Source organism: Rhineura floridana, chromosome 2 (assembly GCF_030035675.1).
Source record: "Rhineura floridana isolate rRhiFlo1 chromosome 2, rRhiFlo1.hap2, whole genome shotgun sequence".
NCBI classification, from domain to species: domain Eukaryota; kingdom Metazoa; phylum Chordata; class Lepidosauria; order Squamata; family Rhineuridae; genus Rhineura; species Rhineura floridana.
In genome coordinates this window covers 131396233-131410258 of record NC_084481.1, presented here as the reverse complement: position 1 = coordinate 131410258, position 14026 = coordinate 131396233, and the positions used below count along the sequence as shown (strand labels likewise).

Here is a 14026-nt window from a genome sequence, read left to right as displayed (position 1 = left end):
GTAGCTATACTAGGTGCAGCTTTTGGATTGCACAACTCAAGCATACTGAAGCCAAGCGCAGCTCCTTGGGGTGGCAAAATGTTTTTGGACAGCACTGAAGAAAATGTGTTAGTGAAGAGAAAACCAGAGCAGCTATCTGTGATTCATCAAAACTAATGAATCTCTGATTTATACAACAGTAACAGTAGTAATCTTCTTTCCACTGAGAGTTCTACATGAGCTAATAAAAAAAACCACATGGAAAGCCAACATTACTTAATAGGAACTAACAAGGGTGATCCTGAATATAAAGATATTACTCACATTAGCAAAGGATTACCATGTTAAACCCATTCAATCACAATAAATTTTCACCCTTCACCCTACACAGTACCTCTAAGCTCATCTCAATAAATTACCTATAGATTTCACATCCACTTTGGAACCCATTGATTTTTCAGCTTCTTCCTAATACACAGCATATATGACTATGTATTTTGTATTATACCACAACTGCTATAATTACATACTTTATAGTGTAATCAAGTCCAAGGCTACTCATACATAAGTCCCACTATGTTCAATGGGGTTTGCTCCTAGGTAACCGGATATAGGGCTGCAGCCTTAAAGTTTTGCTTGTTCTGTATACAGCTATATATAAAGAAATTGTGCTATAATTTTCTGAAGAATGTATGCGAACAAAAATGTGCTGCCTATCACATCATAATTTTAATTCTTCCCTCAGCCTGTAATACTGTGTTTACTGCAAGGTCAGTTAAGTTACTATAAGGGATTTTTAATGAAAACAATTATAAATTTAAAATAACTGTGTTTAAAGCATTTAACAGTCACTAGGGTCAAGTGATTACAGCAGTTACAAGACCCCTGGGATATGTTCACACCAAAACAAAGTGAATAAATTTCCTCAGCAGGCGTGTGTAATCACTAAGTGACCACAAAGGTCATGCAGTGTACAAGCCCAGATGACTTTCATGCAAAACCAATAATGAAAATTTATCAGTCAAGGAGAAAAAAAAAGAAAAAATGTAAGGGCTGCATTTCTATTCACACTTACCTAGAAGTATGCCCCACTGAACTTAATGGGACTTACTTCTGAGCAGACATGTATAGGATTGTGTGAAGAAAGAATAAAAGTTAGCTGACAGGTTAGTGAAAAGCAAAGACAGGAAGAAAGAATGTAGAACACCAGGCTTGGATAATAGGATATACAGATGTCAAAGGAATACTTGCGGGGTAAGTGGAAGGGGAAGGAAGAAACATGGATTAGCTACATTGAAGACCAGATTCTAAACTGTTTGCTCAGCTCCTAAGAAGAGTTTTCAAGTGCACACCTATTGATGAAAACAATCCCAAACATCTATGAGAAAAAAACAAGTATTAAGAAAATAAGTGGAAAGTAGATGATTTGTAATAGATGGATACAGAAGACAAAACTCCACTGGGAGCTCTCATTAGGAGTTTTGGAGCATCAGTATACCGATGACACACAGCTCTATTTCTCCATAACATCTGAATCAGGAGAGGCTGTGAATACTCTGGATCAGCATTTGCATGCCATAGTGGACTGGATGAGGGCCAATAAACTGTGCTTGAATCCTGGGAAGATGGAGGCTGTTTGTTCCCATATTCAAGAGACAGGTGAGTTACCTGTTACTGTTCTGGATAGGGCCGCACTCCTTTTGAAGGAGCAGGTCCATAGCTTAAGGGGAATTCTGGATTCATCTTTGTCACTAGAGGCCCAAGTATCCTCTGTGGCTAGGAGTACCTTTTACTAGCTTTGTCTGGTTCATCAGCTACGACCATTTCTAGACAGGGATAGTCTAACCACTGTAGTCCATCTGTTAGTAATCTCAAGGCTGGATTACTGCAATGTGATCTATCTGCGGCTATACCTGACCCTGGTCCGGAAGCTTCAGTTGGTGCAAAAAGCAGCCAGACTGCTAATTGGGGCACATGGCTGACAACATGTGACACCACTCTCAAAACATCTGCACTGGCTGCCCATTCACTACCACGCCAGGTTCAAGGTCCTTATATTAATTTACAAAGCCCTGAACAACTAAGGTAAAAGGTATCTTAGGACTGCCTGAATCTTTATATCCCAGCTTGATCCCTGAGATCATTGGTCATCCTGAGCAGCCTTGGTCATCCTGAGCTGGTGAGGCTCATTTAACATTGACACGTAATCGAGCCTTCAATGTCATCAGCCCAGTTCTCTGGAATGTTCTGCCAACAGAGATTCAACAGTTTTAACCTTTAAACACCTACTGAATGTTGCGCTGTGTGTGGTTGTGTTGCTTAATTTCGTTTAAAAGCAGCAGCACAGCAGCAGAGAGTAACAGCAGATGTTGAAATGCGAGTGTGCCAGCGTGTGCTTGCATTTGCCTAAGAAAGCAGGCTTTTACCCTACATCAGCATCACTGAGACTTGAGACTTAGTAAAATAAGAAAAGCTACTTTATTTATAGAAATACATAGTAGATAGAAACGGCATACGTAGTTCTAACTAACTAGCTAAGTTGGAGGCATAACACCCAGGTGTGGGAGTCAGCCCCATGCTCGGAGAGAGCAGAGACAAAGGGATGTCTCCTCTCTCCTGGACAGCCAGAGAAGAAAGGAATGGAAAGGGCAGAAGGAGGAGGGGCAGGTAAGCTTCCCTAAAGGCGTCACAGTCTAGCGACAGAAGTCAGTCAGTCAGAGCATCACAGGTGAAAGGTAAACAAAGCCTCTCCATCTGGAGGACCCTAGCCCTATCTTCCCTCTGGAGCTTAAACAGAAGAACAACAGGAGTTGCTCTTGCCCCACTTCCAACACTGAAAACCCTTCTGTTCCACCAGGCTGTTGCAGGCAATTAAGATGATCTCTTTTTACAATAGTTGACCTTTTGTTTTCACTGTATTTTTAATGGTTTTTACTGTCTGGGCTTTTATTATTTGTTGCAAACCTCTTTGATGTTTTTTTAAAAAATGAAATAGCAGTGTACAAATATATTTATAAATAAATAATATATTTATCCTACCCTTCCTCCTGAAGGAGGCCAGTAGTAGTAATCATCATCTATGCCAAACCTTCTAGGAAACTTACAATTTAAAACCGATAAAAAATCCAATATAACAAATAACACCGTAGCTAATCTTCACAAGTCAACAACTAACAGCAAAATCTGCTACTTAAGCAAAAACACAAATACAAGCACAAGTGCCCATCAGATTAAGTAATCCCTATAAATAATGTTAAAACAAAAGATATTATTAAAAATGCTAAAAACTGTTTAAAGGCTTGGGGAAAAAGGCCTTTCCCTGCTGCTGAAAAGATGGTAAAGTGTGTCATCTACATATTGATGGCACAACTCTCCAAAACTCTGAATGACCCCACTCAGTGGTTTCATGTAGATGTTAAATAGCATAGGGGATAAGATCGAACCCTGCAGAACCCCATACTGTAGATTCTATGAGCCCAAGCAAAAATCCTCCAATTCCATCTTCTAGGATCAACCATCCAAGCAGAAGCAAACCTACTGCAAAGTAGTACCCTCTACCCCAACCTCCAACACCCATCCCAAAAGGACACCATGACTGATGGTTCTGAAAGCAACTGAGAGATCAAGGAAAGCCAACTGAGCTGCGTTCTAGCTCTCAAATTGGCCCTCCCAATTCTACTATTCTATGGTTTTATGATTCTCTCTCCATATGTTATCCCCCCCCCCACAAAGGTGCTCTTGGTACAAAAACTGTGCTTAATCGCTAGTTGAAATGGATTAAAACAACAACAAAAGAACCTTGATCAGTGACAAAGAGCTCTAGGAAGGGCACATTTGCCACTGGTATGTAGTTATTTAAATCTTCTGGGCTAAGGAAAGTTTCTTCAGGTGTGGTCACACTAAGGGCCGGTTCTAACGGGCGGCCAGGTGGGGCACTGGCCAAGGGCCCCTGGGGCTACAGGGACCCCTGAGGGGCCCTTGCACTCCCCTTCCACAATCTGTGGCAGGATTGCTGCTGCGGATAGCAGGACAGGAGCTTCAGAGCTGCCTGCCATTCCCCCGCTTCACCTACCTTTTTCTCTGCTGTTTTTTTGCGGCTGCACACACTGCGCACACAGATTTGCCATCAATCAAGATGGCGGCCGAGGTTTCCCTAAGGGGCTGAAGCCTCTGCCACCATCTTGGTTGATGGCAGCAATGAGTGCATGTAGCACTCATGCGTGCCATCAACCAAGATGGCAGCCGAGGCATCAGCCCCTTAGGGAAACCTCGGCTGCCATCTTGATTGATGGCAAACTTGTGCGTGCAGTGCACGCAGCCAAAAAACAGCACAGAGAAAGGTAAGTAGAGGGTGGAATGGCGGGCGGCTTGGGATCTCCTGCCCTGCGATCCGCGATACCAATCCTGCCGCGAATTGCAGAAGGGGACTGCCAGTGCCTGGGGCAGGCTGGTGCCCAAGGACCCCAGCATGCCTGGAGCTGGCCCTGGTCACATTATCACCTCCGTCAGGCAGTTCAGGCTCTCTCTCTCTCTTATAATGAGGGATTCATAACAACTTAGCCCAAACAGCATTCCCCTTCCTGCTGGATTTTATAAGCCACGAGGGTCAAGGATCAAACACACATATGGTCATACACAGAGCTTGGAAAAGTTACTTTTTTGAACTACGACTCCCATCAGCCCCAGCCAGCATGGCCACTGGATTGGGCTGATGGGAGTTGTAGTTCAAAAAAGTAACTTTTCCAAGCTCTGGTCATACAAGCCCAGCCAACAACCTTGTCTACATTCCGAAGCACCAACTAAAACACATCCTTCAGTACTGGACCAGATAGTGCTCTGGACATCTCCATGAACTGACCTGCCACAACTGTGGAATCTAACTCGTAATGAATGCAAGAAATTTGTTTAAATAAGTAAATAGGATGGCAAGTTTGATACAAAATGTCTGTCTTTCATGTGACTGAATCAAGCATGATATATACAAAGTATATGGTATACTAGGAAAGAACTGCACAGAACAGGGCTGGGGAACCTGTGACTCTCCAGATGTTATATACTTCCAACTCCCATCAGCCCCAGCCAGCGTGGCCAGGATGGCTGGGACTTGCAGTTCAACATCTAGGAACAGAGGAAACTGCCTTATACCGAGTCAGACCCCTGGTCCATCTAGCTCACTATTGTCTACACTGACCAGCAGTGGCGCTCCAGAGTCTCAGGCAGAAATGTCTCTCAGCCCTACCTGGAGATGCCAGGGACTGAACCTGAGACCTTCTGCATGCAAAGCAAATGCTCTACCACTGAGCTACGGCCCTTCTGGAGGGCCATAGGTTCCCTAGCCCTGGCAGAGACGCAGACTACAGCTCTATTCTGCGGATTCCAGAGATGATGGGGAAATTAGTAAACCTTTGAATCCACAGCCTTGAAGACGAGCAATTAGAAGAATAATCTGTGTTGTGATTGTATTTTATTTTAACTTTGTAAAATGCTCTGTAAACAAATTTTGATGAAAGGTCAAATGTTTTAATGTTTTAAATAAATCAATATTTAACAGTAATTTTCCAATTCAAACTCAGTTTAGACAGTTTTCCCCTACATTATATCAGAAAACTCACAACAATAATACTAATGAAGAAAGTGTTGTCTTTAAATTATTCTAACTCTGTACCCTTTTCAGTTATGAGACAGACACTATCAGCACTCAGACCCAGTGCACAGCCTTCAAAGACAAGAAAAATGAAGAAACAATGTCAAAAATAAGACAAAGAGTTTACAAAATCAAATGGGAATAGAGATGAAGCTGGAAGATGGTCAATAGAGATAAGAGATAGAGGTAAAGGGCAAAGAAAGGCCAAAATGTGGAAGAGCAACTATTTCATTTTATTATTTTTTTGCAAACCCCCCCCCCCCGCCCCAATCCTTTTAAGAACTAAAATTTCCCTTCTCTCATCTCCCCAAGGGCTTTCCAAGGGAATCCAGTGGGATTTAATGATGCCATTAGGGGCCTTTAGCAATAGTCACTAGACATAAACTGTAAGAGTGCAATGTCAAAGCCATGCTTTAAAAGACTTTTTATATAATGATGCAGTTTCATTTAAACAAGTAAAAAAGTTTTTAGAAAGCTAGCACATTCTTCAGGGTCATCCTGCCATTTTAGTCTTCTTACTACCCCAACCCCTTTTCTAGCTAATCTCTTCAAGTTACCTAGACACATACAATTGGCCTCAAAATTTCTCACAGGATAGTAATACCCAATACCTTGATTTAGCACCATCCCTGCTGTCTTTCATTTTACTTGTTGAACTATTATGTCAACTTATTAGAAGCTCACTAAGATCAATGGGCTGTTAGGATATACTTAGCAAAATTGAGTATTGCAATAGGTGCCTTGCTCCTTGGAGACCACGTAAAGCATAAGAGCCATCAGTCATCAGGAGGTTAATAGGCTTGCACCCCTTTATCTGAAACATATGTTCATCTCACAGCATTATGTTGCTCCACAGAGCCCCTTTCAAGCCACTGTATAGAGTAGAAGTAGTTGTATTTTTGCTATTCCTCTTTTGTACATGAACAGAAACTCAGGTATCCTTCAGGACATGCACAGCAGGGTGCTCACGGTTGCCACCCAACTATTTAACTTTTGTCATCGTGCAATGCCAGATGACTGAGCACCAGGTACTAAAAACGTAAGAACACACATATAAATCCAAGCTTATTTAACAGAACCATATTTGGATGAGACAGAGAACATAACAGGATGACAAGGCTATGGGCTGAATGTTCTTCAAAGCTTTAACACAATTAGGAGGCTGTAAATGACACTTGGATAGCAAAGGTTAATTGGGGTCACCAAAATGCAGTAATTCCTTACCTAACCAGTCATTAAACTTCTTAACCTCAGAAGGCAGCCCCAACTCAGTGAAATCGCCTGTATGAAGCAAGATGTCCCCATAAGGCATCTGGATTCCATCTGTTCTGGAGTGTGTGTCTGAGATGCAGACAAACCGCGTGTGGCCTGCTGGTTTCGGGGTGTCGTATGGAATAGGGTCGACCCTAAAGCAAACATAAGAGATCCCATCAAAATTAATACTTCTACACATGTTGAACACATTGGGCATAGTCCACGCAAAATGTAGGTGCAACATCTATGTGTGGATGATTTCCACAACCATATAGGTCCCTGTTTTTAAATGTGTGCATGCACAAATCCTTGTGTAGATGGCACAATGGAATGTTGGGGGAAATGGGCAATCTATACCCTCTTCACATGTCTCACTCAGCCATCTCAGCCCAATACAAGTTACTTATGATCCTACTAGAAGTAACATCTGTCAAGGCAAGAGAAAGACTAGATAGCAATATAGGGAGCCATGTACAGATTTCTATTTCCCTATTGCCCTATCATGCCTTGCACACATATAAATGGGGAAGAGAGAAAACAGGCCTATGCGAATCCTCTGCATGTATCTACTGCACCAATAGTATGGATGTATTGTTCCAATTATTTCAAAATTATGTCAAAATATAGATGATAATATACCATATACAAACAACATGTGTGTGTGTGTGTCTGTACACATACACATCCAGCATCATACAACATTTTTCTTGTTAAACAGTACTATCACAGTGAAATCCTATGCATGTGTACCCAGAAGCAAGTCCCACTGAGTTACTCCTATGTAAGTATGTATAGGATTGTAGCCTTCATTGTACCAATGAAATGCTTTAGTTTTACCTTGCAGCAAACTAAATGTTTACCAGCAGCATCCTGAATTCAAAATATATACCCAAACTTAACAACCTTGAAAGTATTTCAAAAATTACAGAATGAAAGGTGGACCCTTATAATTTAATGCAGGTGACAATAATTATAGAGACAAGCAATAACATGAATTTGGAAAGTGCTGACTCCAGATCTGGATCTCTCTTCAGTTATTACTGGGCATCATATGCTTTATGAAGTGATTAGAAGCATGAGCCATTAACTCATACATGCTATGAAACCCCTCCCCGCAACTTCCTTCACACAAGGTTTCTTAATCAGGCAAGACTTTTAATCATTGACTGACCTACTAAAATGTTGCTTATACAGACTAAACAACAAAGATTATAAACTGCATATGCAAAGCCAAACACTTCTAATTAACCTGGAATATCTCCCACCCTTGGTTTCAAACTCATGATTACCAATGCAGATTCGAAGCATCTTGGAAATGTTGCTGCAGAGGAAGAAGTGGCAGGATTTAGCAACTGTTTACATATGGGAAAAGAGAAGGGAGGATTCACACAATAGACACCAATGTACAAAAATAAACCAGGATCAGAAAAATAATCCATCAGCTTTGTTGCAAGATCATATTTTTGTCAATGTTGTACTTAGAATTCATTTTACTTCTCTTTTTAACTAACGTTTTCCAGCTGTACCTGGCTTGGTGGGGAGGTGCGGCGGAGCGGGCCTCCAAGCAGTGGCTTCACTATCACTTAGCAGGATGGGGCAGGGGCAGGCAGGCAGCAAAGTTGATGGTGCGCGGGTGCACCACAGGAGCCAATCCAGCGCTCCCGCTGGTGTAAACTTGCTGCCCCATTCTCACCGCCACCCTGACCTATTCCAGGAATAGGGAAGTTCCAAACTGGCATTCCACCAAGCCAGCTGCTTCTGCTTTATATTAGTGCCTCAGGCAGAGTGTTCCCAATGAGGAGATAGGGAGATACACAGAAGTGGATTGCCCTGCTGGCCAGGATAGAAGGCGGGCTGTTTTCCTCCACCATATCACCTCCAGGCTGGCATAGCTACAGGGCCCAAGGACTGGATTCCTCATGGGATCTGTAGAGTTTCGGATCCAGCAGATCCCGAGCCTCTGGTGTCCTGCCCTGAAATGTCACAGATTTTGGCTACTCCCACCAGCTGTGCTCCTCTCTGCTAGTGGAAAAGTCACAAGGCTGCATCCTAATTCTCTCTCCCATAGCCATCGATGCCAAGGGATAGGATCAGAGCCTCAATACAACACAAAAGGTTGACAAATATAAAACGTAGTCCCCTGTGGCCAGAATGTGTGGTACAACCATTATGGCAAATCCTTAAATAACTTCTGTATTTTGTTTTGGTTTTGTGCTTCTTTCTCCTTTAGAAGGCAAAGGTTATATCTGTACTTGTTATATATCTTGAAGCAAAAAACCAAAATAATGGGTAGAGTGAATAATTATATGGCCCATATAATTGTTTTGCAAATCTGAATTCTAATTAAACGGATTTTCCTATTAGCCATCAGCTGGTGCTGGTGAGCCAAGTTCAAGATGCTGGTTTTGGTGTACAAAGCCCTATACAGTTTGGGACTAGGGTACTTGAAAAATCATCTTACCCTTATAATAATAATAATAATAATAATAATAATTTTTGTGTCGCCTATCTGGCCGAAGCCACTCTAGGCGACGTACATATTAAAATTCAATAAAATACAATATAATTACAGAATAAAATACAATGCAGTCAACACTAATGCAGGCATAAAACTATGTAGGGCAATCAGTAAACAATTTTCACAGAAACAATAAACAATCACAGAAAAATTAGCCCACCCCGGAGATCCCAAAGGCCTGTCCAAAGAGCCAAGTTTTTAAGGCTCGGCGAAATGTATCCAGGGAAGGGGCATGGCGAAGATCAAACGGGAGGGAGTTCCAGAGAGTGGGGGCCGCCACTAAAAATGCCCTCTCTCTAGTCCCCACCAACCTAGCTGTTTTCGTTGGGGGGACTGAGAGAAGGCCCTGCGTGGCTGATCTAGTCGGGCAGCTTAATTGGTGGTACTGGAGGTGCTCCTTCAGGTAAACTGGGCCGAGACCGTATAGGGATTTAAAGGTTAACACCAACACTTTGAATTGGGCCCGGAAAACAACTGGAAGCCAATGTAGATGTAATAACACTGGTGTGATGTGATCGCGGCGGCGGCTGTTTGTAAGCAACCAAGCCGCCGCATTCTGCACCAATTGTAGTTTCCGGACCGTTTTCAAGGGTAACCCCACGTAGAGCGCATTGCAGTAGTCTAATCGAGAGGTGACCAGGGCATGTACTACCAGTGGGAGCTGATGAATAGGGAGGTAGGGTTGCAGCCTCCGTATGAGGTGTAGTTGATACCAAGCTGCCCGGCTCACTGCCGAAATCTGCGCCTCCATGGACAGCCTGGAATCAAGAACAACCCCGAGGCTGCGGACCTGATCCTTCAGGGGTAAACTCACCCCATTAAGCCTCAGGTCAACATCACCCAACCTTCCCCTGTCACCCACAAGCAGCACCTCGGTCTTATCAGGATTGAGCTTCAGCCTGTTCCTTCCCATCCACCCACTCACGGATTCCAGGCACTTGGACAAGGTCTCCACAGCCAACTCCGGTGAGGATTTAAAAGAGAGGTAGAGCTGCGTGTCATCAGCATATTGGTGACACCGCAGACCAAAACTCCTGATGATAGCTCCCAGCGGTTTTATATAGATGTTAAATAGCATGGGAGAGCGGACAGAACCCTGTGGCACTCCACAAGTGAGGGGCCAAGGGTCTGAAACCTCATCTCCCAATGCTACCTGTTGATGCCTGTCAGAGAGAAAGGAATGGAACCACTGTAAAACAGTGCCTCCTATTCCCAATCCTTCCAGGTGATCTAACAGGATACCGTGGTCGACGGTATCAAAAGCCGCTGAGAGATCCAGGAGGACAAGAAAGGTGAATTCTCCCCTGTCTAATGCCCTCCTCATATCATCCACCAGAGCGACCAAGGCTGTTTCAGTACCATGTCCAGTCCTGAAACCCGATTGGTATGGATCCAAATAATCCGTTTCACCCAAGTGTGCTGACAACTGGCTAGCCACCACTCACTCAATGATCTTGCCCAAAAATGGCAAATTTGAAATGGGGCGAAAGTTGTTCAAGACTTGGGGATCCAAGGAGGGTTTTTTCAAAATGGGTTTTATAATTGCCTCCTTGAGGGCCGGTGGCAGTACACCCTCTTTCAAGGATGCATTTACCACCGCCCTGATCCCTTCGCCCAATTTCTCCTTGCAGTTCATAAGGAACCATGATGGGCAAGGATCAGTCAGACAGGTGGTAGGCTTCACCGTTGAGAGTACCTTGTCCACATCCTCAGAAGGAAGAGGCCGGAACCGATCCCACTGAACCGGATTGCAACTGGTCAACTCTGGATCCTCTACTGCATCCACAGCGTACGGAATCTAGTTCTTCAGGTGTTCGATTTTATCAGCAAAGTGCCTTGCCAATTTGTCACAGGAAGCCTTTGAGTGCTCCAAGGGTTCCTGAGCAACTGGACCGACCAGGCTTCGGACCACTTGGAACAGCTTCCTGGGACAGCACTCTGCAGATGTAATAGAGGCAGCAAAGAAATCATTCTTTGTTGCCTTTATTGCCACCTGGTAGGCAGCTATTGCTGCTCTAACCTGTGTCCGAACATCTTCAGAACGGGATTTCCGCCACCGGCGTTCTAGTCGTCTCACCTCCTGTAAGTCAATCAATGTGCTCTGCAGGTGAGGGCTTCCTGCAGATACCATCTTATCAGGAGCTCCATCCCGCACAACATAGGAAGTGGACCTTTAGTGTTGTGGCACCTACCCTTTGGAATTCCAGCCCTTTAAATAATAAGACAGGTGTCATCCCAGTTATCTTTTCAGCGCCTACTGAAGACTTTCCTCTTTCAAAAAGCCTTTGAAATAGAGACCTCATCCTACTCTGTCTGCTTTGGAATTGCTTTTTAAGATGTTTTTAAACTTTTGAAAAATATATTCTTAATATGTTAGGAAGAGGTTTTAAGATGTTTTTAGTGTTTTCTCCAGGGCTGTGGAGTCAGAGTCGGAGAGTCGGAGTCAGAGTCAGGAGCAATTGTGGGTGGAGTCAGAGTCGGGAGCAATTTTGGAAGGGGGAGGAGTCGGTAGAAATGTACCGACTCCGACTTCCAAATAAATTTTGATTGACAAGAAGCAATTTTGGGTGGAGTCGGACAGTAGAAAAATAGAGGAGTCGGAGAGTAGAAAAACAGAGGAATCGGAGTCGGAGTTGAAGGTTTGGTGTACCAACTCCACAGCCCTGGTTTTCTCCTTTGTTTGCCACTGGGCTCCTTTTAGGAGGAAGGGCAAGATAGAAATTTAATTAATATCAATAACAAAAGTATTCATAAAATAATAAGGCATTTATCACAGACAATATTCACTTACTGGGACCATACTGGAAACCTGGGTATAACTGTGATTATGTACAGTAGAATATATTTATCTAGTGCCTTCTTTCCTATGTAATAACAATGAGTATTTGTTATTACAATTTGCTAGAAAAATATCACAAAGTAAATATCTGGTTCTTTATGGCTAGAATCTTAATGGCCTCACATCACTTCAAGGAGTGCTTCTTTTAGAAAATGAACTTCTACTTTCAATGCTCTAGAGTACCTTGTTTGAGTCTGTCTGCATTAAGGATGAATACAACCATCAGACCTGTGACACTCCCTTTTGCTTATATATGTTCACTATATTTCCCTAGCTTCCTCCAGCTCATTCCCAAACACATTTACTATTTTCAATTTTCAAACTCTTTCCCTACCGGGATGATGGCAGAAAGGAGAGCAAGTATATTAGAAGCAGTAGCTGAGCAAAGGCAGTTTTCTGCTATGTGCCACAACTAACCCAAACAGGGTAAATATTTCCTATATATTTAAGTGTCGGTAGCTTTTGCACATTTTTTGCACTGGCCCTGATCCAGGCTCACGTGTAGAAACACCTCTTTTTAATCTATTATTTGACAATATTTCTATACTGTTTACATTAAAAGAAACCTCAAAGCGATTTGCAAAAGTAAAATAACATCTTAAACCAGTATCACAGATAGTAGAGCAGAAGGATACAGTGATGGTGTTCCAGGAAAGCCCAAGCAAACAAATACATTTTTACCACATGGCAGAAGCACTCAACAATGAGTGCTTCCAGAATAATGGGAAGTGGGAGAGTAGGCAGCATCATGGTGAAGGGCCACTTCTGACCTGTTGCCAGATAACACTCAACAGATTGTAGTGTTATTAGCAAGGTTTCCTCTGACGATCTTAGTAATCTTTGTAAGATCCACCAGGCCTGCAAAGGTACCATGGCAGGCACAAGGAATGAAGACAGCCTCACACTGAAATCTACAGTGAGGCCTTCATGACAGTGCTGCTTGGAGGAATAAAAGCAGGGTGGGGTAGGGTATAAGAGTTCATAGTGATGTTGTAGGGATTCTGCAGTGGGTGACGGCAGGTGCCATGCTCCCAATGACATCATAACTGGAAGCACCATGAGATCTGCATTTAGTATTCTGATTTCTTGTGAAAATAGTGCAGTTTGCCATACTAAGAAACTTAGTATGTGAAGTTTTTCCTGGCATACAAATAAAGGAACAAGAAAAACTTCATCTGATTAACATCTGTATGTCAAGCTACATTTAAAGGCACAATTATAAAGTTTGCAACCCTAACATTCCCTCTCTTTTTCTCATTCTCATTCTCACTAAATTATCTAGTTTGCAGCCAGGGCTGCATCAGTTCAGTTGATGGAACATGGTGCTCTTGGATCTCAACTCAACTATATAGTGAGAGGCAGGGCCTGCAAAGGGGGAATTTGCAAAAATCACTTCAACCACTTCCATTTACAATGCCTCCACTGGATTTGAGGCCCTTCAGTGAAAATGACATCTGTCACTAATGCTAGGGCAACTTTTGATCCAATCCAATGCAAACTGCACTTAATCCTAAACAGGCACACACAAAGTAAAGAATTGTGCTTCTGTTTTTATATCAAAAGTTCTATCTCTACAAGCCCTTAAAAATGTTTAGAAAACCATTTTTGGGGTCATTATAGCCTCAACTTTTCTTACTCTCAGTTATGCTGACCTCATCCACACCCTATTATGCCCTATATCAGCCTGTCTTTGTTGGATTAAACCTTGCCATTGTCTTGTGTCACATACAACTCACTAAACAAATTCTTAATAGCAGCTAAAGTGATCCCTTGGGACTCACCTCTCCTTGCA

At 42.8% G+C, this 14026-nt stretch overlaps 1 protein-coding gene across 11 annotated transcripts in view; it reads right to left on the bottom strand.

Annotated features, from left to right (window-relative positions):
- The window catches only part of MPPED2 (metallophosphoesterase domain containing 2), a 233588-nt gene that overhangs the window by 161632 nt on the left and 57930 nt on the right, over nt 1-14026 (bottom strand). For 8 of the 11 annotated variants that reach the window (XM_061610571.1, XM_061610566.1, XM_061610564.1 and 5 more), the window contains one exon: nt 6848-7029. The exons of 1 other annotated variant lie outside the window; for it this stretch is intronic. In XM_061610571.1, the coding sequence (XP_061466555.1) occupies nt 6848-7029 (182 nt within the window). Of the gene's footprint in view, nt 1-6847; nt 7030-14026 lie in introns of those variants that run through there. 2 more of the 11 variants (XM_061610572.1, XM_061610574.1) reach the window with 1 other exon arrangement.